General features: G+C 35.5%; 1 protein-coding gene and 1 pseudogene across 5 annotated transcripts in view; both read left to right on the forward strand.

Annotated features, from left to right (window-relative positions):
* PHKB (phosphorylase kinase regulatory subunit beta) overlaps positions 1–27,075 on the forward strand; it is a 230,101-nt gene that overhangs the window by 78,687 nt on the left and 124,339 nt on the right. For 4 of the 5 annotated variants that reach the window (XM_045293618.1, XM_004704694.3, XM_004704693.3 and 1 more), the window contains 3 exons: positions 5,076–5,139; positions 17,202–17,297; positions 20,310–20,507. In XM_045293618.1, coding sequence (XP_045149553.1) covers positions 5,076–5,139; positions 17,202–17,297; positions 20,310–20,507 — 358 coding nt within the window. The remainder of the gene's footprint in view (positions 1–5,075; positions 5,140–17,201; positions 17,298–20,309; positions 20,508–27,075) is intronic. The other variant, XM_045293619.1, reaches the window with a different exon arrangement.
* LOC105978806 lies at positions 21,522–23,035 on the forward strand (annotated as a pseudogene).

Genomic DNA, 27,075 nt, shown 5'->3' on the forward strand with positions numbered 1-27,075 from the left:
ATAAAATGCAACTAAATTTCTTTCTGGTATTCTCTGCTTTCAGCCAAGATCCATCTGGCTTCAACAATGATATCCCTTGTTTTCCACCCTCTTTTGAATTCAACCTGAACCTCTGGCAGCTCCCTGACAATGTACTGCTGCAACCGTTGTTGGTTGATCTTTACCAAAATTTTACTGGCATGTGGTATAAGTGATATTGTTCTATACTTTGAGCATTCTATTGAAATGGGTATAAATATGGATCTCCTCTAGTCAACTGCCCAAGTGTTGTCTTCCAAATTTCCTGGCATAGACAAGTGAATGCTTCAAGTGCTTCAGCAGCTTGTTGAAACATTACATTCAGTATTCAGACAATTCCTGGAGCCTTGTTTTTGCCTAATGCTTAAAGTACACTTTGAACTTCTTCCATCCCCACCCTTGGTTCTTATTCATACTACCTCCTGAAATGATGGAATGTTGACTAGTTCTTTTTGGTACAATGATTCGGTATACATTTCTATCTTTTTTAGGTGCTTTCTGCACCATTCAATATTTTAACCATTGAATTTTTCAATATTGCAACTAGAGACTTGAATATTTTATTGACTTTAAGATATGCTGCATATATTCTTACCTTCTAATTTTCTAATTCTAAAGGTTTTCACAATTCATTGTAAAAATGTTTTTGTCTTCTTGAACTGCCTTCTGAAATTTTATAATCAGCTCTTTGACTTACTCATTTCTTCCTTTTGCTTTAACTACTCTCTGATTAAGAGCAAGTTTCAGAGTCTCTTTTGGCATCCACCCTGATCTTTTCTTCCTTTCCTGTCTTTTTAATGCCCTTTTGCTTTTGCCATGAATGGTGCCCTTGATGTCCTTCCACAGCTCGTGTCTTCTGTCATTAATGTTCAATGCAGCCAATATGTTCTTGAGGTGTTCCCAACATTCAGGTGGGTATATATACTCAAGGTGGTATTTTCACTCCCATGAACTTGTTTTAATTTTCTACAACTTTATCCTGAACTTACGTATGAGCAGTTGATGGTCTATTCCAGTCAGCCTTTGCCTGGTGTTAGCTACTGATATTTAACTTCTTCCCACTGATTCCTTCGTCTTTGCATTCCAATGGCCAAGAATTATCAATGCAAATTGATTTCATATCTGTTCAATTTCAAATTCAAGATGTTCATAAAATTCTTCAATTTCTTTATCACTAGCTTTTGTGTTTGATGCTTAAATTTGAATATTAGTTGTATTGATTGGATTTCCTTGAAGGTGGATAAATATAATCCTATCACAGGAAGCATTGTAATTCATGATTGGTTTTGTAAATGTCCTTTTTTGACAATGAATGTCATGCCATTCTTCTTCATTGTGTTATTCATATCATATTAAATAATGTGATTTTTCTGATTCACAATGACCTAAACCAATCTATCATAACTCACTAATACCTAGGATATCAATCTTCCTGGGTTCTTTTTCATTTTGACCACTTCCAATTTTCCTAGATTCATACTTTGCACATCAAATATTCAGATCATTGGCAGCTTTTTGCAGCTATTTCTCCTTACCTTGAGTCATGTACCATCAGCAAATTAAGATCCAGAAGTCTCCACTCCCTTACTTTTTACCCAACTCACATTACCGTGGTCTACTCAACTCTAAGCAATCAGTTCCTCCTCAGGCACATTCCAAGTGCCCTCAGACCTGAGGGGTCCGTCCTCCAGCTCTGTCTGGGACAATGCTCCATTTCCATTTATTAGGCCTTCAGTATATGACAATGTTTCGAAATTATACATAAGATTTTCCATTTTCCCTTTCTCTGAAGTCGGGAACCGGGTCCTTCTTGTCACAGCATCACACAAGCCACCACAGTAGAACAAACTGACAGACAAGTGGTGTAAAAGTTTATAGGAAAAGACATATATTTTTCTTTCTATTGTTTTTCTTCTTAAGTTTTAAGATAATTTATCATTTCGTTTTTTCATTTAAAAAGGAACCATGGTAGCACAGGGCATTAAGAATTGAACTGTTCACCACAAGGCAGGCGATTGCAACTCATGAGCCGTATCACAGGAGAAAGGTGAAACTTTTTAGTCCCATAAATAAAGCTGCACAGTCTTGGAAACCTAATGGAGCCGTTCTCCTCTGTCCTGCAGTGCTCTCTGAGTTTGAATGGACTCTGGCAGTGGATTTAGGCTAGAGAACTTAATGCCTTTCTTTTGGGAGAGATTCTCCTGTTTTTCTGATTTTCTTTTTATCCCTGAAGTACACATTAACTAGCTCTATGCTTGTGAGTTGATGGTTATTTTCTTTGGAGGCTTTAAATTATGGCTACTTCCTCCAACCTTTATGCCTTCACATGAGAAATCCACTGTAATTGTTTTTCCCCTTTAGGTAAGATATGTTTTCTGTCTATTATTCTTTTTCTTTTTTCTCTATTTTTAGAAGTTTAGTGATGGTTAAGCTTAGTTGGCTTGAGTTAGTAACTTGGGTTTTGTCTTTTTTGAGTTTTGCTCAACTTAGGTCTTTTGCTTAATTAAGTTTTCTGCCATTATCTTTTTAATATACTTTTCCAGCTTTCTGCTCTTTCTTTTCCACTTCAAGAACAATATAGTATGAATGTTAGACCTTTTGTATTGTACCATTGTTTCACATAACAAGTGGTGTTTCACATAACTGTGTTTTTTGTTTTTAATGGGTTTTTCTGTTTTCATTTGTCCAGTGTTTTCGTTTGTTTGCTTGTTTTCAGTATTGTTCAGCTTGGGTAGTTTGTATCTTTCTGCCTTTTACTTTACTGGGCCTTCCCTCTCTTTCCACCACCAGTATGCCATTGAGCCTATCAATTGAACTTCAACTTTGGCTATCTTTATATCTTCTGTCTCTTTTCTGAGATATTCGATATGTTTTGTTTTAGTGTTTTTTGATTGCTTGCTGAAGGTTTGTGTTGTTTTTGTTTGTTTTGCTTTTATATGGACCATTTGTGATATTGCTGTTCAAAATGTTTCATTCAGTAGTCCTGGTTCTTGCGATATTTGACAGAAACCTGAACTTGTGGGTATTATAATTTCATTGCATAAAACTTTCTGTAGTAAGTTTTTTGGACATAAGAAATAAGACACCTTGGCTTTTTGTTGAAAACCACAATGGGGCTCTTATTTCTGGGCCTGGATGGGCTATTGAGGCATTACTTTTTTCCAGGTAACTTACATTTACACTTTGTGTAGGCAGAGGGAGGTGGTCGAATGGCATCTCTATTGTTGACTGTTTTGTAAATGTTCTTTCTCTACAGTTGCCCTAACACCATACCAGTGGAAAGAGGAGACTCTTGGCTCCGCTATCACTGCAGGGTTCTAGGAGTCTTTCTGCACCTACGGGGGTGAAAGGCTTATTCTTTAATACCACTACAGTCATGATGGATGTTGTGTCTTATGGAGGCTGCCTCATGAAAATAGAAGCCTAGATTACCTACATGGTTTTTGTTCCAATAGGTGGGAATAGGGTCACTTGTTGTTTTTTTTCTGAGTGGGTTATTGCCCAAAAGATTTCTATCTATCTCTTTTTGTTAATGCACCTGCTGGTATTTTCCTGTATTCAGATTCTTCAGCTCTAATTTACATGAGGCAAAAGAAAACTCTAGGGCAGTGGTTCTCAACCTGTAGGTCGTGACCTCTTTGGGGGCCGAACGACTCTTTCACAGCGATCTCCTGATTTATATAACAGTAGCAAAATTACAGTTATGAAGTAGCAATGAAAATAATTTTATGGTTGAGGGGTGGTCACCACAACATGAGGAGCTGTATTAAAGGGTCGCGGCATTAGGAAGGTTGAGAACCACTGCGCTAGAATCTCACAGTCCTATTGTTCTGAAGTTTCTATGGTTCTGAAGTTTCTACATGAACTGTCTTCTCCATGTTTTCAAAAGTTTCTTATGCTTGATTATTTACAGTGTTCAGGGTTTTGAGTTATACTTAGGGAGAGGAATGAGGAAAAGTATGTCTGCATCTTTTTGCATCCATGTGCTTTTAAAATAACTTCTCCATGCTAAAAACACTTATTTCCTAACCTGAAATAAAAATCATGTGTGTGAAGAATTCATAAAAATGACCCTTATAAAATGTAGAACATGAATAGCTTAGAGCAATGGTTTTCAAATGTTAGCATACATTTAAGTATGTGGAAGGCTTTTGGTAATATATGTTGTTAGGATCTACCTCAGTAGTTGTGATTCAGTAAGTTTTGAATGCAGTCTGAGAATTAACATTTTTAACAGACTGTGCTGATGCTAAATTTGCTATTTTGTGTACTATGTATTAATAATCACTGCTTTATAAATATGCTGGGTTAATCTTAGGACAAATAATTAGTTTTAAATTATATTAATGGCATATGTAGTGATTTTTTAATAAAGGCCAAAATGCTGTAAGTAAAATAAACTGTATATTAATAATAAAATATTTAAAGCATACTATTTATGTTATATTTTTTATGAAACTTTGCATTTCAGCACTATTTTGTATGGGATTTGAAAGGTTAAAGGAGTAGGACATGTTGAGAAATAACATTTTATGACAAATTGAAGTTTAAAGCAACAATTGAGAAGTATGGTGATCTATAAGTATTTTAGAAGCATAAAATAATGCCTACTTTATTAGACCCCAGGCATAGAACATGCAAGTGTATGAAATATAAGATTTTTTAAAAAATAATTCAGTATTGACATTAGATCTGAAGTAATGATGCCTGACTTGGTGTCATTATCGTGCACATATCATCATTTTACAGCTTCATATAAAGTTCATCTCTTATTTTTTTTACTTGGTGAATATAAATGATAATGGAGTTAGAACTGCTCCCTTCAATATTGTGACCTTTATTCTAGATCAAGGTGAGACTAGAACTCTTTTTCCCAAAGATCACTAGGTATAAAAAAATTAGTGACAGTTACTATAAAGTCTCATAGACATTATTCCTTTTATCCAAGTTGTTATAAGTCTTAATAAAGCAACTTACTTGTGAATATTCATCAGATAAAGGTCTTATTTTGTAGCCAGATACATCACAATAATAATATATTTTCATTTCTCCTTTAGCTCTGTTGGCCTAGCAAAAGCAGCTCTAGAAGCAATTAATGGATTCAACCTTTTTGGCAATCAGGTAAAATAACAAAGCAACAACACTTTTGCTTAAATTTTTAGTGTGTTATTAATTTTGGCTGCTCATGTACAAAATCATTTCTTGTAACTAGAGAATATCTGAAGTTCCTGTAGCAGCCCACACTTGGTAAAGAAGTTTTCTTTTCTATTTCCAACACATTTGGCCTCAATTCTCTTGCTCTTTTCTTGAGGCCTTTTCATTTCAAATACTCTTGAACTAATACCAAATATTTTTATGTCATTTCATATTCATTCAATATATAACTCATTCTGATGGAAATTTACTCAATTTGTGTAGCCAAAGAATTGGCAGTTTAAGCCTAGCCTTAGCCTCAGCTAAAAGGTTTGCCTTAAATATTCATATGATCCTTAGGTCATTTTCTACACACACACACACACACACACACACACACACACGGACACACACGGACACACATACACACAAAACTAAATGAGTCAAGACATGGTGGGATTTAGTTGTCAATGGAAAGGAAAAAGTTGTAGCCAGTAAGGAAGCTTTATTACCATGCAATTTTAGGTATTTTAGGAAATTTTGTTAACATGCAAAAAATTGACCTGATTGTTTTTGTCACAACTAAAATACTATGTACCTCTGTCTTGTATTTAAGAAAAGTTTCAAACACTAATTTTCTTCTCTATATAAAAATATATACAATCCCTTCTCTCACCCGGATATCGGGTGGAAGATGCCCTCTGGTGTATGTCGGCGGATAGAAACCATATGAAGAATAGCCCCTGACATAAAAGGGAAGAGATGCCTGCGAGCATCTACTTCCCACCTTCCTTTTCTTCTCTCAAGTCTTCTGACCGCACATGTGTAGAGACTGGAAGATTTAGGGATGTAGGAGTATGTGAGCCTAGTGCAAACCATGATGCCCTTACCTCCAACCTTATAGATGCTCCCTATCTGATATCTTGGCCATTGGGTCAACATTTTTTTTCTTTATGAAAGAATCAACGTACTCATGGAAATTCCACGTTTTTCTGTACTTTTCATTTCCCTGTTATTTCTCTCACTTTTGATACACTCAAATATGCCTAGATATCAATATGTACAAGAAGGCTGGCATACATAGAAGGATAAGTCTAAAAGTATTAATACAAAAGTCGAAGTATTTTTTTAATAGCAAAATATATAGCAATTGTTTCTTGTATATCCTCCACCTAGGGGTATACATATCTGAAGACTGTGTTTCTGTCTCATATTCCTTTCCTGAAGAATTCTACACTCTTCAATTAAAACCATAGTACAGTCAAACTTTTGACATATACAAGAGACTCAAATCATGTTCCTTATAAGTGTTTCTTTGTTTTGTTTTTGTTCTTTATTTTGGGAAGAAAATGGAATGTGAATGGGGGAGCATAAGATTATTTGGTGGAACAGGGTAAGGGTGCCTACCAAAATTTTCATAGGATAGCTCTTGCTGCCGTTGAGGAATGAACAATTGTCATAATATAAAAATATTTCCTGGCACCACTTTCCTGGACCTTCTGTCAGCAATACAATTTTTGATGTTCTTAAAACTTCATTGTAAACCAAATTGGTCATTCTGTAATCTCTAAGAAAATCTATCAGTTATCCCTTTGGAATCCCAAAAATATAGATGCTGAAACCTCTGAGTAACCTCTGTGCCTTGAATTGAAGGGGTTTAGCAGATACTTTCAGAAGCCATTGTTTTGATTAGACCTTCTTTTTTAAGGTGCTTTAGTGAAACCATGACAAGTGTATTACGGACATAACTTGTCTTCAGCGATCCATTGATTGCAGAGATATATTAAGACTTGTTTTGTTCAGGATAAGCCTGTGCATGTATGAGCTGAACACCTAGTAGCAATATGTATATATATTAAAAAAAAGTGTGTGTGTGTGTCTGTGTGTGTGTACACAAGGGTGTACCTCCCTCCCAAAATGGAACAAAGCTCTGCTGATGTGAGGGGGATAGTGTATTTGGAGCTCATTCCACTATGTCAGACTGTTTCTCAAGTGTTCTATTGAGAGAATCTGAAAAGATTGTGTAACAGTGTGTGACATCAAAGGCCTGATTTTTGTCAGACGTGGGACTGATTTTGCCACCACGACAATGCACCTGCTCACACAGCCTTTTCAGTGCACCAGTTTTTGGCAAAAAACATCATGCCCCTCTTACCCCACGTTATTCACCTGACCTCACTCCGTACAACTTCCTTTTGTTTCAACAAATGGAGAGGGACATGAAAGGACAGCTATGTGATTACTTAGAGGAGGTGAAGATAAAAACAAGGAAAGTGCTTTCAGCCATCCAAACAGATGAGTTTGAAAGATGTTTCCAATAAAGGAATCGCAGATTTAACAAATGTGTGATGTATAATGGAGAGTACTTTGAAGGTGATAAGATTGCTTTTAAAAAAAAAATCTAATATATAGGTTTGGGGGAAAAAATTCTGGGTTTTTTTTTTTGGTGCCCCTGTGTGTGTGTGTGTGTGTGTGTGTGTGTGTGTGTGTGTACACATTGATTCAGTAACAGTAAGTTTGGTTTTTTTGGAAGTGTCTAACGTAGTTGAGGAACCTGTTTCAGTTAAGCCTGAAAGTTTCATTAAATGAAGGGATCATCTGCCCTGGATTCCCTGTGTTTCCAGTTCCTATCTGTACCAGTGTACATCCTCTGGTCTAAACAGACTTGCAAGGTAGAATTTGGATCATGATAGTGGGGAGGGTGTAAGCATTTAGGAACTAGAGGAAACACAGGGAATCCAGGGTGGATTATCCCTTCAGGACCAGTGGTGTGAGTGTCGATACTGGGAGGGTGGAGGGAGGGTGGGTTAGAAAGGGGGAGCCGATTACAAGGATCTATATGTGACCTCCTCCCGGGGGGACGGACAACAGAAAAGTGGGTGAAGGGAGACATCGGACAGGGCAAGATATGACAAAATAATAATTTATGGATTATCAAGGGTTCATGAGGGAGGGGGGAGCAGAGAGGGAGGGGAGAAAATGAAAACCTGATGCCAGGGGCATAAGTGGAGAGCAAATGTTTTGAGAATAATGAGGGCATGAATGTACAAATGTGCTTTACACAATTGATGTATGTATGGATCATGATAAGAGTTGTATGAGCCCCCAATAAAACGATTCAAAAAAAGTTGCTTTAAATGCCTGAATTGAATTGAGTGTTGATCAAAAGACGACACAAATTTCTTATTAAACTTTGTGTTAATATGTCTCAAAATTATGTGACAAATTCCTGGTCAAGTTTTTTTAATGTAAAAATTACTTATTTAAAAGACTAATAAGTTAAACTGTCACACAAGAAAGAAATATATGCTAACATTACAGTGATATTTTTATGGTGAACCAGAGACATATATAATAGACATATTATATAGATCTATGAATGGATCTTGGCCTTACACTTAATTTTAGTCCCAATCTAAGACCATTTAGTTTTTATGACATTAGCCGTGCTTGATGCTCAACCTCTGATAGATCACCGAAAAATGGGTGATATAGCAAAACTTGGTGAAGAAACTAAATGGTATCCAGCTACCAGAAAGAATAGCATCTGGGGTCTTAAAGGCTTGTCTTCAAACAAGCAGCCATCTAAGTGAGGTGCCAACTAAGTCCACATGGAGGAAGTACACCAACCTGTGTGATCCAGGATTTTAATAATATAATGCAAATCCAAAGGAGGGAATGATATCAGAGCTTTAATTAGAAGCCCAAAATCTGTTGGCAGGGTTCACATATAAATTAAGCATCTGGTGAATCCCCTCACCCCATCGTTGAGGGTTATCAATATCCTTGTTCTCAGGATACTGCAGAGATGATAATAATAGATATTATAGTTAAGTTAAAGTGTGACACCTTATTGGAACTCCCTTTTGACCCATTGAATAGTTGTATCAGTTTTTAGAAAGGGAAAGGGAAATACATACACATGGATCAAGCCTCTGGGGAGTGCCTCTGAATGGGAATGACCGTGGTGCCATGCAGAGTGCATTGGAAAGAGGATTAGGGTAGGTGACAGTTTAATGCCTTATCATTTGATCTCCTTTTTGACCCATCTTAAAGTTTTCTAATTTAAATATTTTCTGCTTTCTTTTCAATTGAGGTTTTCCTCGAGTTTATTTTGTTGTTTTTAGCTTTTTTCTTTGCTTTTTGTTTTTATATGTTTTTCAGTATATGAAACCCAGGATGGGTGAATTTATAGAGACAGTAACTAGATTAATGGGTTCTTGAGGGGGAAATGGAGAGCTAATATAGAGTATAAGAAAGAAGAAAATATTGTAAAATTGATTGTGGTAATGATTGCACAACTCTTCTTGATATGTTTGAACTGTTGAATTGTATGATATGTGGATTATGACTCTAAAACTGTTTTTAAAAAGAGATGAAACATATGGTTCACAAAGACATTCATGCCCTTTTGAAAGTTTTATGCTGCATTGCTATCATTAACTAGTCTTTGACTATTAGTCAATGCCCAATAGAGACAAACAATTTTGGGACATTCTTCCATCACTGATTAAGACTTGGGTGACAGGTCCTTCTGGGCAGAGTTGGTCATCTTCCAGCTCCAGCAACCCCCTCTTTTTTTCCAACAATTTTATTAGCATGTACTTCACATATCATACAATTCAATAGCTCAGTCACATCAAGAAGAGTTGTATAATCATCACCACAATCAGTTTTAGAACATTTTCTTCATCCTTGTATTCATCACAGTTAGATCCTCATTTCCTTCCTACCTCCCCTGCATACCTCTAATGAGCCATTAATCCAGTTATTGTCTCTATAGATTTACCTATCCTGGATATCGTATACAGAAAAACATTTTTAAAAAGCCAAAGAAAACTAACAAGATTTGAAAAGCAAAATAGATAAAAACCTCATTTGAAAAGAAAGCAAAAAATATTAAATCGAACAATCTTAAATATATTATAAGGGAGATCAAATGATAGAGTACTAAAATTTACCAGCTAGCTTCTTTACTACACTTTTCTCTAAGTCATCGCTTCCTGAGGTTGAGCATCAAGCAGCGCTAATGTCATAAATAATTGTTCTTAGATTGAGGCTAGAATTAATTCTAGTAACCTTTTTATCCCCCACAAATAATTTTATTAGGACATAATCCAGACATCATACAGTTCAATAGTTTAGACATATCAAGGAGTGTTGTACAATCATCACTACAATATTTTCAAATATTTTCATCCTTTGGATACTCCTGGAATTTGGTTGGGGAACCAATACTCCCTCCCACCTCTACTGTACTCTCCAGAGACCCTTATTCTAGGTATTGTCTCTGCAGATGTAGCAAACCTGGAATTCAATATACTGAGAAACAGTCTGGAACGCCACCAACAATAACAAAATACAGCATGGATTAGCCCTAATTTGAGGGAAAAAACAAAGAAAAGTATTTAAAACCAAATCAAATTCAAAGTATATGCTAAGGGAGATGATTAAAGTTTTAACCATTCAAGTCATATTTATCATTTTAATCCCATACAATCATCTCTCCAGTACTGTCTGATAACCAAGCTATGCCCATTTCTCACTTATGGTCGGTAGGGAATCATCAAAGCCTTATTCCCTGTGTAGATCCTGTAGATATATTTTGGGTCCCACTGTCATCCATAGTTTTCTGCAAACCAGAATTTCACAGTTTAAGCTCTTATTTCATTTCTCCGGAGAATTTGGATTGTATCTTTCCTAGTCCTTGGATCTCGGATATTGGTGTACTTCTTCCATGTGGGCTTAGTTGACATTTCACTTAGGTTGTTACTTGTGTGAAAACAAGCCTTTAAGACCCCAATCATTGTTCTTCCTGATAATGGGGTACTATCCAGTTTCTTCACCACACTTTTCTGTAGTACCCACATCTTCCATTTTCCTTCATGAGGGTTGCTAGCAAGCAAAGCCATTGTAAGAACTAATTGTTATTAGATTGGAGGTGTGATTAAGTCCAGAAGCCTATTTGTCCATTGCTTTGATGACACTCGCAGCAGCTATGTATCTCATATGGAGAATAGTAAAAGTACCCGAAAAAGGATAGTCAGAGAAGCTTTCCACAAACATGGTTTTTCCAGGAATCATGTTACATGAAGCAGCATCACCTGACTTCTTCCAGCTTCTTACCAGAACGTCAGTCAAACTCCTTGCACTCGGCAAACTTGCAAGCACTGTGAGTAGTATGACAATCCAGCATAGGTTCCTATTCAGCACTGATTTGGCCTCAATGGTTTAGGAGGATCACTTGAAGAGTGAAACTAATTGGTTCCATTGGCTGGCCATTTTTGCTGTCACCAGTCACATTGCCATAGCAAACATCATTGAAAGGGATACTCTTCATTTTGAAGCATACATTATCCTCAAGCAAAGCTCAAAAGCTCCTGGTGCATTTCAAAAGACTTCACTTCAAGGGCAATGTTGGCAGGACCAAAGGTGACCATCATGCCCAGTTTCAGAACACCAGTGTCCCCTCTGCCTACAGGACAGTCCTGATACCACCAATTTGTTGACATCCTAGAGAGGCAGGTGCTGGGGCTTATTAGTTGTAGCAAGATGCAATCCAGAGCATCAAGTAGCATAGTTCTACTGGCATTGCCATCCTTACAAGCAACTTTCCATGCCTTGAACCAAGACATATTAACAAGTGGCTTCAGCGTGTTGTCACCAATATACCAGAAATTTGAACAAGTGCTACTGTGTCAGGGATGTAGCAATTTTCTCAGTGTAGGTGCTACCATTCTTAACGATTTCCTTGTATCTCTTCTAGCTATAGGATGGTTCATTAAAATCCATTTTGTTAACAGCAACAATTAGTTATTTCACACTCATGTGTAAGCCAAAAGGGCATGCTCATGGCTCTGCCCATTCTTGGAGATAACAGCTTTAAATTCACCAACACCAGCAACAAGAATCAGAACATTCTTGCTGGGGCATTGATGATGGTCACATAGTCAGTGCGTGGTGGCCTCAAATTTCCACAGGGAGACAGCAATGTTGATTACATGCTTATGTTCAGCTTTTACCTTATTCAAGACCCAACCGTATTTGAAGGAGCCTTTTCCCTTCTCAACCACTTCCTTTTCGAACTTTTCAGTGGTTCTTTTGTCGATGTTCCACATTTGTAGATCAGGTGACAAGTGACTTGCCAGAATTGTTAGATCAGAAGTGATGACCGTGTTGAAATGAGTCTTTTCTTTTCCCATTTTGGTCCAGGTTTTTGAGATTCTGGTGGCATACCAACATGAAAAAAGTGTTTTACAGAAAATCTTTTTTAATGTAGGAAGATGTGGCAAAAGTAATGAAATTGTGCTGGAGTAAGAAGACTAAGATCCCTGTCTGTGCTGGTCTCATACCAGTGACTTTGCCTATCTAGACTTCCTCATTTAAAAAAGTAATCAATAATAAGACATAACTCAGAAGTTCCTCATATGAATAAAAACATAATATGCTTGTCAAAGACTAAACCCTCAATGTCATCTCCTGTTGTTATCATTAAATACTGATAATAGAAATGAGAAATGAAAAGATTGGATGAAATTACTTCTAGAAAGGATCTCAAAGAAGTTCCTTAGCCAGAGTGATGCAACATCTAGCATGGAAAGATACAAGTCTCTTTCCTGCAGATCAGATAGGGAGCTAAGTGTGTGTCTAGTAGTGGTCAATTCCTTTTTTTTTCCAATTGGGCCATTTAAAGTATCTGAATCTTAGTGTGTGATGCTCACATAGTTAGAGCTCTGTCTCATGCTTTCAGTGCTGTTGCTTGTATTGTCTCCACTTCTCCAAGTCTCTGATTCACAACCCTCTGTTTCCTGAAGGTATGCAGTTCCACCCACAGATATCCCTTGGTCCAAATAACATGCTCTATTTTTGAGTCTCCTTTCTTGATGGTAAGGATAGTCTCTCTTCTTGATTCTGACATGGCTCAGCTTACACCTAGCAGGATGGTAAAATTTGACAATTTTCACATTAGGGTTCGAAGGTTTTTCAATCACATTTAACTTTGTTAGCAATTACGTAATCCTATTATCTTCTCTAATTGAATGAATCCAGAATAGGAGAAATACACCCAGTCTCCACAGTCCTGCCCAATTGTCTGGTGAGAGTTAAAAAGGCTATAGCTAGAAGAGCCATATCAAATAAATAACTGCACCACAGGAAATTTGTCAAGTGATTTTACTTCCAGAAATAGGATAGAATAGACTGTGTACAGTAGACAATATTAATTTCAAAGGCAGAAGTTCATAAACTTAGGTTCAGGAATGTAGTCAGTGAGGGAAAGAAAGATTCAGAAAATCTTACATATCACTTCACTTTGAACTGAGTTAAATGATATCAGTAATGCCTTAGGACTGCATCCTCAGCCTCGATGGCCAGCTCAGAAGTGTTTACTATAGGGATTAGGGAAATGTTTAGAGTTCAGGACAACTCTTCCCTACTGGAGTTCAGGTCCTTATGACAGTGATAGAATCATCTTACCGTCCATTATAAGAGGAGAAAATTTACAGAAATTAAAAGATCATAGTAAAGTTTGAGCTGTCAGTCTTAAAGTAACTCTTTAGGTGGAATAAGAATTTGTGGCAGAGCTGTGATTATTTCAGGAAGTGAAAGATAAAAATAAAATATCCAGAACTGATAAGATACTATGTAGTGTCTCACACACACCCACGATCCTTTCATATTCTTTTCTTAAATTGTGAAAATCAAAACACTGATAAATGATCTGAAACCAAATTCACAAAGGTGATGACTAGAGATAGATTGCTCATGTTATGGAAAAGAGTCAAGTATCCTTTGACATTTGCAGCCAATATTGATGTGTCTGATGGTTTAAAGTAGGTGATTATTAATTCCATGTATAAGCACTGCTTGATGACCATTTTTTAAATCCTATTTCTTAATAGATGGATATCTGTTCATGGCCTTAGCTGAATTTTATCTTCATGGAATATAAATTCATGGTATATTTTTTTAAAAAGACAGACAATATAGTTACCTAGCTTTGATCCCAATGTTAAAATATAGTAACAAACTGAGATCCCTGTCCCTGCAACTTGGGCATGTTTCTTAGAGGATGGCAGTTGACATAAGGGAAACTTTGATACATTTATACAAACAAATTATTTATTTATGGCTAAAAACCAAAAGTTGGGTTACCTTAATCAAATAATATAGAAAATTGTCAAAATTGCTGTTTTACTTGCTATATATACTCTAGTTTAAGTAAACCAGAATATCAGCTGAGGCATCTAAACTTATCCCCCGAAATGTGCTGAAAAACTCAGCTTATACAGGAGTATAAATGGTAATTATTTTAAAATCAACCTTTTAAAATGATATATTTTAAAAATCTAGTTCAAGGTAGGTAACTTTGACATGTAATTAACTTTACTGATTAGTAGCATAAGAATAAATTAAGAATCCCAATTTGTTATCTTCTTTCCCTGCTATTTGGTCTTAACCTCCCTACTTGCTACTTTTTCTCTAATGATCCCTCTCTGTTCATTTTGCACTACTAGACTCTTAAGAAGCATATCCAAATAGATCCCAACACTGGTCTTCATCTTCTCAATGAAGTGCCTACCCACATGTTTTGTGTTTCCTTTGTTAACTCTCGAGTTTTGTTACCATTTTATTCATCTATCAAAGCCATTTACTTAGCACTTAACATTCACTGCCATTTTTATAAAATTTTATAAAATTATTTTATAAAATAATCATGTTAGTATATAACATGGGCCAGCTATCTGAGAACAGTGGTCAAATTCAATTTTAAGGAAGTCAATTTGTTGAATAAGTAGAATTGGGAGTTCAGGACTCTTAAATAATAGAAAAAACATTTTAGCATTAGTCTGGTTTTAAGAGACAGTCTCATTGATTCCCATTTACTTTCATTCACTAATCAGAAACATTTCTCATTCTGAATGAGAAATCATACCATTTTTGTGAGTGAATGTTCTGGTATAGGTTAACAGGAAAAACATCCATCTAGTGGGTCTTACATTTGGATATAGGGCCTACTACTACTAGATTTAGGAGTTTCAGTCTAGGTGATTGATTAGTTCAAAATTTTACTTTCAGGGTGAATTCATCTTTGAAAGTAGTGAGGTGGGGATGAGATTTAGAAGGTAATATTGATACAACATGAAATTTATATAATTAACTTCACCTTTTTCCTACCTATATTGTAATAGAAAACGTCTTTGTATTTCCATATAATTATCTATGTTTGCAAAGTATTTACCTCCCTAGTTAAAGAACATAGCCATGTTTACCTACAACTTTGTTGTCGAATATAGAATTGTGACTTCATTAGTAAATCAGTTGGCATTTTCTGTTTCATCTGCTTTTTATTTTAACTTGAAAGGTAAGTTTTTTAGTGTGGAAGATAGTAAAACCTAGTAATTTAAGCTGGGGCTTTTGTCCTCTAATACAAATGCACCAATATTTGAACCCTTCCTTGCTTTATTAAGCTAAGAATTAGTATTTTTTATAAGATGGGGATAATAGTATCTACCCAATAATATTAAGTGAGATAATTTGTGCAGGTAAATAATTAGCCATCTAGCTCAGAAGCATCAAAGCCCACATGGAAGAAGAACACCAACCTGTTTGACAAGAAGGTGTAGAAGGGACCAGGTATCAGACATCAGAGACCAAAAAATCATATTAGTGGGTGCCCACCTTCCCAATATGATCACTGAAGACAAATGTGTGCATAAGCAAATGTGGTGAAGAAAGCTGATGGTGCCCGGCTATCAAAAGATATAGCGTCTGGGGTTTTAAAGGCTTGAAGATAAAGAAGTAGCCATCTAGCTTAGAAGCAACAAAGTCCATATGGAAGAAGCACACCAGCCTGTGTAACCAAGAGGTGTCAAAGGGATTAGGCATCAAAGACCAAAAAACATATCATTATAAATGTGTGTGAGTGCAGAGTGGAGACTCAAAGCTCACCTGTAGGCAACTGGACATCCCCTTACTGAAGAGTTGTGGGGAGGAGATGAGCCATTCAGGGTACAGGGTAGCAATGATCAAACATAAAACTTTCCTCTAGTTCTTAAATGCTTCCTCCCCACCACTATCATGATCCCAATTCTACCTTACATATCCGGGTAGACCAGAGAATGTATGTTGGTACAGATAGGAACTGGGAACACAGGGAATCCAGGACAGATGAACCTTTCAGGTCCAGTGTTGAGAGTGGCGATACCTGGACGGTGGAGGGAAGGTGGGGATAGAAAGGGGGAACCGATTACAAGAATCTATATATAACCTCCTCCCTGGAGGATGGACAATAGGAAAGTGGGTGAAGGGAGACATTGGACAGTGTAAGATATGACAAAATAATAATTTATTAATTATGAAGGGTTCGTGAGGGAGGAGGGAGTGGGGAGGGAGAGGGAAATGAGGAGCTGATATTAAGAGCTCAAGTAGAAAGCAAATGTTTTGAAAATGGTGATGGCAACAAATATACAAATGTGCTTGACACAATGGATGTATGTATGGATTGTGATAAGAATTGTATGAGCTCCCAATAAAATGATTTTAAAAAGGAAGGGAGATAATTTGTGGGAAGTATGAAGCAAAATGCTGATAGTGTGAACATTTGTTACTACTGTTTTCATTATTATTTGATATTCTGTTATCTTCAGATTTTATGTGTTTTTTTAATATCTATTTTATCTTATGATCAATATTATTTATCAGGAATATGTAAATCAGATTTATGACTATGTATTCATTCTTTATTGTCAAACTTTTATCTAGATTATGTATGTGTATTTTCATTAAAATAAATATTAATTATGCATTAAAAAGGAAATATAAGAAAATCATTTAAATTTTAAATATTTTTATTATTTAATTAATATATTCATCAATGATTTAGGAATTGCTAAAAGATTTTTATAGAAAAAACTAATATATTCTGTTATCTGCTAGGAAATACCATAAAAATTCGTATATCTATGTAATTTCTTATAACCATTTGGCCAAATAATCTGTGTGTCCTTTTCTATTCATTTAGAAAGTGTTTTCAATCTTTCTCATTCCAGGGCTGTTCTTGGTCAGTTATATTTGTGGATCTTGATGCTCACAATCGCAACAGACAAACATTGTGTTCACTATTACCCAGAGAATCCAGATCTCATGTGAGTTATCTTTATAATAAATTAATATCAACTGTCATTTATGATTGTTTTAGTTTTTTTTCTATTCCAAGAAAGTACTCAATATCATTCATAAAAGATAGTAGAAGAGACATTCAGGAAGTGAGCAGTCTTTTCTAAGACATAGAAAATAACCATATTCATTTATTGAAGAATAAGGAAAATAGTAATATATATTCTAAAATGAATCTTTTTTGTTATGGAAGATTATGGAATAATTTTTCATAATTTATATATTTTTAAATAAAATTCCTTCTCTTTCATTTTTTGCTATCAATCTATTAACTTTTTCTTTTTCTGATCACCTTTGCTATTTACCCATCATTCTGTCATTCATAGATATCTTAGGGTAACAATATTTGGGTGTATAAATTAATTCCAGACATTTTGTGCACATAGAATAGGGGATTCAAAAAATGTGTGGAAAAATTCCATTGCCTTTTTACTCCAATTTTTCCCAAGCTTTTCAAACTCTCTCGTGTCTGATATTTTAATTTAATAAAACCAGCACAACATTGTTGACTATTTGATAAGCTAGTTCTGTTAACAAGCAACATATTTATGGGCAAAGTTCCATGCGAATAAGAATATTTGTACAATATAAATTTTAATGACTTCTCATTTAGTCAATGAATTATTGGATATTTACATTGTTTTCATTTTTCACAACAAAGAATAAATTATTATAACAAACTAAATTGTGATGCCTAATCATTGGAGCTCAATTTTTTTCACACTGCCATAATTAGTGCTTTAAAATTTGAGTCCAATATTGAACTTTGAAAATGCTGTTTATTAAGGAATAAAGGGTTTTGTTTTTGACTTTTTATTGTGAGCGTAAATGTAAACTTGAATAGTTTTCTATTCAATACTTCATACACATTTTATTTTGTGATATTGATTACAATCCCTACAATGTAACAGCATTCTTCGCACTTTCTTCTTGTGTTTATCAACTTCATTCATCCTCTTCCCTATCTCTTGCTACCTTGTTGTATTAGTCTGGGTACTTTGGAGAACCAAATCCACAGCAACTCATGTATAAGAGAGTTTTATGTAAAGAAAATGTGCATCACGAAAACATCCCAACCCAATGCTGCCCAAGCCCACAAGTCCAACATTAACCCATTAACCCAACACCAGTCCAAAAGTCCTCCACCTCACAAAACAGAGGCAATGATGCTGACTGCAGGAGGTAAGCCGAGTCAGTGAACGAATAAGCTTCTCAGCACTAGCAGGGGTCTCCACACGGCTGCTCCAACACCTAGCGCTGCATCAGGATAGGTCCATATGGCTTCTCCTTGGAAATGTCTTGTAGGAAGTCAATCTTGCAAGCTGAAGCAGGGAATGCTCAGGTAGCTGCACCCTGGTGCGACCATCACAAAGCAAGAGACCTGAGAATTAGAAAGGCGGGGCTTCACCACCCATTTATCCCTCTGCCTTTCAACCAGCCCCACATGTGATTATCGGCCAGGCTGGCACAATTAACTAACTCACTTGTGAACTTCATACCTGGAAAAATGTTCCTCTTTTTATCTCCCATGATTAACTTTTCTAAAGTATGTATACCTTTTTAGTGTTCTTGTTTACCTTATAACCTGATCTTTGAATTGAAAGGGTAAGTTTTGTTCCAGGCCTTGAAAGTATTTTAAGGCTATAGTCTCAGGAGTTCTATCAGATAAGTAAGGCAGATCAGTCTCTATCAGATAAGTAAGCCTGATTTTTTTCTCTTTTTTTTAATGACTTAGTTTTGTTGCACTTCTTATCCTCCTTGAACCACGATCTCCTATATAATCCCTTTCAGAGCGTGTGGGCAGCAGAGGTCCCATCTACTACTTCTGGTCTTCGGTTTGTGGAGGCCGAGTTTCACATGATCCATGAGTTCACTGGACTAATTGTTTCTTTGTGGTTTTTATTTTCTTCACATGTCTTTTCTCCAACCTGGAAGAGACCAGAAGTTGGTCCTTAAATGGACACTCACAAGTAGAACCTACTGACTACTTACTAATGTACAATGTTGTCTTTGTGAACTGTTAGGCAATTGACTTTGGTATTCTCTAAGACAATAGTCCCAAACCCCTATGTCTAGCAAATGATGTCCTCAATTTTACGGTTTTTTGTTTTGTTTTTTAATTATGGAAAAGAAGTATTAATAACACTTCCTTCTGTTTATTTTATGTATGGGAATATTTACAGAGCATATAAATACACATGTAGAAATAGCTTCTGTCAAGCCAATGTAAACAAAAATGCTTCAAAATGTTAATGGAAAAATATCATTAAACGATAATGGAATTTTTCTATGAGCTTTTTTCAACCCCTTCCTATTGGAGGTCCCATTTGCCTTCCCACCCATGTTCAACTTGAATATTATTATTTTCACTATTGTTAATTACTATTATTACAGAATTATGTATGCAGTAATATTGACCTTTGCTGACTTAACTCTTTTGCTCTCCAGTGTCTTCCTTTGCCGTAATTGTTCTGGCTGGCCTCCTCCTTATTGCATATTGCCCTTCTCTTTATCCAGTTTATCATGTGTCCATCATCTACTTATTTTCCCTCCCGTCCTCTCCCATCCTTGGTAATTTTCAAAGAATGTTTCTTTCTGTTTGTAAACGCTTTTCTTGACCTCAGTAGTGATCTTGTAGTTTTTGTCCTTTGTGGTTGAAATAATCAGTGTAATATCCTCTAGGTTCATCCATATAATTAGACATTTTGCGTATCTGTCATTGATCCTTAATATTGTGTAATAATTCCATTGTGTGTATGTACCATAGTTTGTTTATCCACTTATCCGTTGATGGGCATTTAGTTTTGTCTCCTTTGTAAAAAGTTTGATAAAATTGTCATAAATGTATATATGTTCCTTGGAGGAAAGCTTTTCCATTGTTAGGTAATTTTATTGATTGTTGATCTCCATAATTCTCCTATGGCTGGGTTGATCATGGCATTCCTGACACTTCTGTTGTGTTCTTTTTATTATTATCCCAGAATACAGATGCTGCCCTGCTCCCTTGCATCAGTTATCCTGCATTTGCCCTGGATGATGAAGTTCTCTTTAGCCAGACACTTGATAAAGTGGTTAGAAAATTAAAAGGAAAATATGGATTTAAGCGTTTCTTGAGAGATGGATACAGAACATCATTGGAAGATCCCAACAGACGCTACTACAAACCAGCTGAAATTAAGGTGTCCTAAAGAACCCCTCATTAGCAACACAACACATTATCCAATAGGCAGACTTCATGGGTTTGAATTCTGGTTGTACCAGTCACTAGTTGTGAGATCAATGGCAAGCTCATTAGCTTCTGTATGCTTAGATTGACAATAGTACCAACCTCCTGAGATTCTTCTGAGAATTAAGTGAGTTAACATGCTTAAAACAGTGGCACACTGTAACTTCTCAGTAAGCGTTACTTACGATTGTTACCAGTAAGATCCATTTCCTCCTATTTGTCCCTGTTCATTCATTGAGCGAATAATTTTTTTATAGTCTATTTAATTCTTTGCTTCTCTGTTCCATACTGTTATTTAGCAAATATCTATTTGTCATTTAGCTTTAAACTATGAAACATCTTTTCTTGGAACCTCTAGTTCTTCCTTCTTTTCTACATCATTGAGATGTTCCCCCTTGAAATCTAGCCCTCTAAATGTTTAGTTTAAAACAATTTTACTCTTTTAAATGTATGTATATACACCACTGTATCTAGGAATATACTAGCCATTTTTATGCTTCTAGGAAACTATAACTCCCACTCACACACCTCTCAAAAAAGCATCAGTACTGATACACATTGCTAAAAAATTTGCTTCAGTGAAATATTTGAAAATAATATTTGAATGCAAGGTCATAACTTTGACTCAGAAAGATAAGATAGATATGTACCTCTTCCCATGAAGCTGTGTAATAAAAAATGTGTAGGCAATGTTGTTCTTTGTGCTTTGTTTTACAATTATCATACCACTTGTAAAAAATTGATATAAACTTAAGGAACAGCCAGAGAAGCTGTGTATCATTTTATTTAATTTCAGAATGGACTACTAGTTGGGAGCTATTTTATTATGTACATTTTTAAAGAGTTTATAGTCACAGTGTTTAACCTGAGACAAAAGAACTTTTTATCTCTTTAACATTTTTAGAGATATTTATTAAACATATTTCTCTTATATTTAATATATTTTGCTTATTTGCAGCACTTTTATTTGATTAGACTTCTTACATGCTTTCAACTTTGTATTAGTCTAGCGGACCTTCTGTCCTTTACATGTGCTGCTAGACATCACCAAAGAAAGCCACGTTCTTGGGTCAGTCCTCGTCATGACTCGCTGCTTCTCGGTCCTGCGCTATGTTCATGCCAGGAGAGCTCTGCTAGCCTTTTCTCCTTTACTACTTAGGTGTCTAGATTTTACATTTAATTACCTTCTTAATAAGGTTTCTTTTTTTTTTGTTCTCCTCGCTGCTGTATTCTCATCCATGTTTCTTGTCATGTGGAAAGTGCGCTGTGTTGCTGTTGTTTTTTCAGTGCACAATAGTTTTCCATTCTAATGTTGACTTTTCATATGTACATCATATTCTGTTCATGTTTGCTTCTGTGAGACCCTTGTGGATCATTTGTTTATGTCTAATAGAAAATTATCTAGCCAGCTGGGCTGGCCACGGATTGGCTGTGAAGAGAGAGAGAAAATGTGTAGCAGTTGCAACCTTTCTTTATGCCGAAATAGGACTCATTTTAATCTCTGCCTCTCTTTTATCCCTCTCAGAAATGGCAAGATTTTTCTGTTTCATGTCCGTGACTTTTGGGGACAAGGCTTTCCTTACTACTGTATTCCTATTGATTGTTCTGTTTCTGGATGCTGTGAGAGAAATAAGAAAATATTCCTGTACTCATAGCATTGAGAAGAGTTCAGCCAGTAAACCTAATGCCTGTGGACATACACAAATGAAACTTTTTAGGTCTCAAAGAAATATTTACATTTCTGGATTTTCATTATTTTTTGGCTTGAGGTGTGCTTACTCTCATTACTTCAACTAACAAAATAATTGCCAACCAAAGTAGTACTTAAAACATAAACAAAATACTAGCAAGGCTGCCAAAAAATTCATGGAAGAGAATGAAAATCTAAAACAGATCATAAAAAATTATGGAAAGGGAGAGCAACAAATGTTGGAAGAAGACAATAGAAAACTAGTAGAAGACCAGGAAAAACTGAAAATTGAAAGAAGACTACACGTGGCCTTTCTAAAGTACAAAATGACATAGTTACAAGCAAGGCACACAGAGACTTTCTTAAGAATATGACCAGCTCCTGAAAGAACATTCAGAACTTCAGGATAATGTAGGAAAAGGCATCAAGAAAGTCCTCTGAACATCATAAAAGAAGATGTGTTACACCGGGTCAAGATAATGAATTTATTATCATGTTAGACTTTAGAAAATTTCCTATTCAGTTCTGAAAAATGCAGTGATACCATATGGCCAGCCAATCATTTCTTTAATGCCACACATAGGCTCTATTGTTTTTCCATTGTCACAATATCTGATGATGTTTCAAATATAAAGTCTGTGTTCAACCTCTTAAGAAAAATAAGAACATGTTAACATATTTACATATTGATAGTATCACTGGTGTATACTGACTATTTACAAATAAAAAGAAAAATCCATTAGCAAATGTTACTTCCAAAATTAGATTTTAAAGTTGCATGAAACCATTAATCTTGGAAACATTAATGACTTTTTAATAATAATAGTAATCTTTTTAGTCAAATGATGATCTTTAACAATAGTATTCACTCTCATCAAATATATTCCCAGATTAAATAAAAGGATAAATTGTCAGAATTAGACATTCCACTTATTGGAAAGGATCAGAAAGAGCAAGCAACACCAATGACTTATGACCGTATTTGTTTGTTTGTTTTTTAATCTGACAATACTAATGTTTACTCTCATAAGAGCTATTTTGATAACTATATTTTTCATACTGTTTCTCCACTTGTTTGACTTTTGTTTTTTGACGTTTGTGGTAGTAGCCATAATTAGCAAGCATTCTATCTTTTCAAATTTAATGTGTGCACATCTATTTGCATAACAACTTTAGCACTGAACTTAGTTTGATTTTACAACAGAATGGCTCTTGATTTTAAAAGTATGTCAAACCCAAACAGCTGTGGTTCCCATGGCTAGGATAATTATTAATTTTATTGGCATTAACTCAAGTATTCAGATGCTGCTGTCACACATGGTCTCTGAGATGTTTCTATATTCTGAAAGCTGAATATTAAAGCTATTCTTTCATTAAAAAAAAAAGTTTTCCAGTTTCTCTACCTTTCTCTGTTTTCTCAATTCTAATCTCATCTCTTAGTCTTACTCCCTCAACACAAATGAACTTTTCCTTAGCATAAACATTTTGATGTTCATCCTTTTATAAGCAAAAACTCTCCATTAATCCTATTTTCCTCCTAGCACTTGCTATATATTCACACATCTGAATGGAATGGCTTGTTCTTGGTTTCTCTCCTTGTTTACCCTTCATTTCCTTATTATAATTAAACTCATTTTCCTAATTCTGTCAAGTAGCTGTGCTGATTTCAGTCTGGAGGTTTAGGTCACAAGGTCATAGTGGATGCGTTTTTTATTTTATTTTTCTGAACATCTTTTTGGAATATTCTCTTCCATATGCTTGACCCCACTCTCTTCATACCTCTCTGATTACTTGCCTTACTCTCCCTAGGTTTTTAAAAACAGTTTTATTGACATAATTCACATACCACAAAGAAAAAGAAAAAAAATTCATATACTGCACAATCCAATGGTGTGACTATATTAAAAATAGTTATGTAGTCATTACCACAATCAATTGTAGAATATTTTCTTTATTTTTGTACTCATTGCTATTACCTCCGTTTCCCACTACCTCATCCCCACTCTCGTCATAAACCTAAGAAACTGTTCATCTAATTGGTATCTATAGCTTCTCCTATCCTGGGTTTCAAATTTTTAAAAATCATTAACAACATCAATAGCAAAATAAAACCCAGAAGAACATCAATCCAAAAGAAAGCAGAAAATAAAAATTAGAACAAATTAAAAATGATCAAATGCAAAAACAAATAATATGGTGTTAAAGTTTAACTTTATTACATCTGCTTTAATTCACTTTCTGATGCACTCTGTCTGAAGGCAAGGCTTTTCACATTCTTGGTCAGTTGTCTGAAGAAACTCAATGGAGGTTATTTCCTGTGGGGTCTCTACAAATGGAGTTTGGGCTTTCACTGTCATTCATAGCCTTCTATTAACTGGGTGCTTAGAATTTATGCTTTAATACATTTTCATGCTTTAATTTTTAAAAAATCCTCATTTTATTTACAATCTTTGGTTCATACAGGCTTATCTTCTTTCTTATGGGTTCAGCTGACATCTCACATATATGATTAATTGTTTTAAGACAAAATTTTAAGATCCCTGACACCATTCTTTCTGATAGCTGGGCACCATCTGGCACTTTCCTGAAGCACCCTTATCTTCAGTAATCTCTTCATGAGAGTGGGCGTCAAGCAAGGCCATATCTTAAGAACTAATTGTTCTGAGATTGGTGCTTAAGGTTAAATGTAAGTTGAAAATCATATAGCTAAGATATATATATATATATGTGTGTGTGTGTCTGTGTATATGTATATATATAAAACACTGTTCCACTTTACTGGTAGCATTATCAGTTTTTGAGTGATAATGCCAGTAACCTCCATGGGGCCTTTGATAATTCTGATAATAGTATTAAACTTTTATAGAATTTATAGAATACTATTGAAATACAGAGTATTCATATATAGGAAAGCTTTTTTAGATTGAAATACATGGGATGCACACTTATACATATTGAAAACAAGTTTTTTAAGTAAACAATAAGGGTTAGACATGACTCTAATAATGCCCACTCACAATGGCAGAATTATGTCTGCAGGACTAAGACATGTCTTTCAAAGCTTCAAATATATGAAAGTGGCAAGTACATGGTAGTCTATTTGCCTATTATTGGGTAACATCAAAAGAAAGCAGTTTAAACTGAAGTCCAGTGATTTCCAAATTCACAGCTTTTGGGGATAGTGGTCCTCTTTTCTCCCTAGCACACTACAGCTTTGAGTCCAAAGGAGAATATCAGTTCCTTTAATCTGCAGTAGGTGTATTTAAGGTAAATTTTAGTTCACGTATTTGGTTTTCCCACTCAGTTAATTTTTAATGTGGCCTATGTAGTATACTTTATGTTTTGAGAAGACAAAAATCTGTAAAGTCAAAGTAGTCTATGATATGAAACCTGGGTCACCAAGGACTGAAAAGGCACCCAGTTAAACTTTTAAAATTAGTCATGTAGTACAAGATAGCATCTTCCTTGAGACAGACACAGCCCTTCTCTCCAACTGCTCTTGGTCATGAATCTCCACCAGAGTGTACTGAACACCAATGTAGGAGTATCCACTCACTAAGCGTGACCATAGGACATTACCACATAGCATGGATTATTTATTCATCTACTCTTCCCCTTAATGAGAGGCTGTCCCCAGCTGAAGTGAGGCCTCCTCTGGAGATGTGGCCTTTATAATGTACAAATAAGGGAGTAACAAATGAGTTACAAGCATTAGTCAGTCTAATTACTTCATTGCCTGGGAGGCCAGATTGAATGACTGCATGGCCGGAGAGCCACTGACTGTCTTTGTCTTGGTGTTTGTCCTTATAGTAATGGTCTCATACAGTGTTTGTCTCTTCGATCAGCATAATCTTCTCAAGGTCTGACTACCTCATGAGGTGCTTCATAATTTCTTCTTCTTCTTTTTGTTAAGTGCATAGTGTTCCATTGCGTGTATGTGCCAAGGTTTCTTTATCTGTTATACTGATGGGCTTTTGGGCTGTTTCCAACTTTTTGCTATTGTGAATAGTGCTGCAGTAAACATAGGAATAAACATGTTTATTCATGTTCTTTTTCTTACTTCTTTAGGGTATAGGCCCAGCAGATATATTGACTGGATCATATGGTATTTCCATTTCTAGTTGTTTTAGGGAGCACCATTAACACTTTCCACAGTGGTTTTACATGTTTAAAGACCCACCAGCAATGTATGAGAGTTCTAATCTTTTCACAGTTCCCCCAACGTTTGTGGCTTTTTTGTTTTTTATTGGGACTGCCACTATTGGGGTAAGGTGATATCATTGTTATGATTTGCATCAATATACCTATTGTTCCAGACATTTTTCATGTGTTTGATAGGCATTTGAATATATTTTTTTTGATGAACTGTGTATTCTTATCCTTTTCCCATCTTGTGATCTGATCATTTGTTTTTTCTTGATGAGGTCTTGCTGTGTTCTACAGATTGTAGAGATTAATTCTTTTTTCATTGTGCTATTGTTAAAGATTTCCACTCCCATCCTACCCCCACCCCCAGTTTATAGACTTTCTTTTAGGCACCAGTGTGCTCTTTTGTCTTTTGCTGTGTGCTCTTCCCTCATTGCATTTGATAGTATGCCTATGCCCTGTAATAGAGTCCTTAAGTTTGCCCTTATCTTTTTTATTGATGACAGTTATAGATCTGAGATTTACATGTAGGCCTTTGATCCATCCCAAGTTTTTGTACATGGGGTGAAGTATGGACCCTGTTTGATTCTTCAGCAGATAGAGATCCAATTTTGTCTTCACTATTTGTTAAACAGACTATCTCTTTCCCACTGAAAGTTTCTTGCCTCTTGGTGGAAGATCAGTT

Source organism: Echinops telfairi, unplaced genomic scaffold (assembly GCF_000313985.2).
Source record: "Echinops telfairi isolate 266 unplaced genomic scaffold, ASM31398v2 ScPeMD7_2291;HRSCAF=2852, whole genome shotgun sequence".
Lineage (NCBI taxonomy): Eukaryota > Metazoa > Chordata > Mammalia > Afrosoricida > Tenrecidae > Echinops > Echinops telfairi.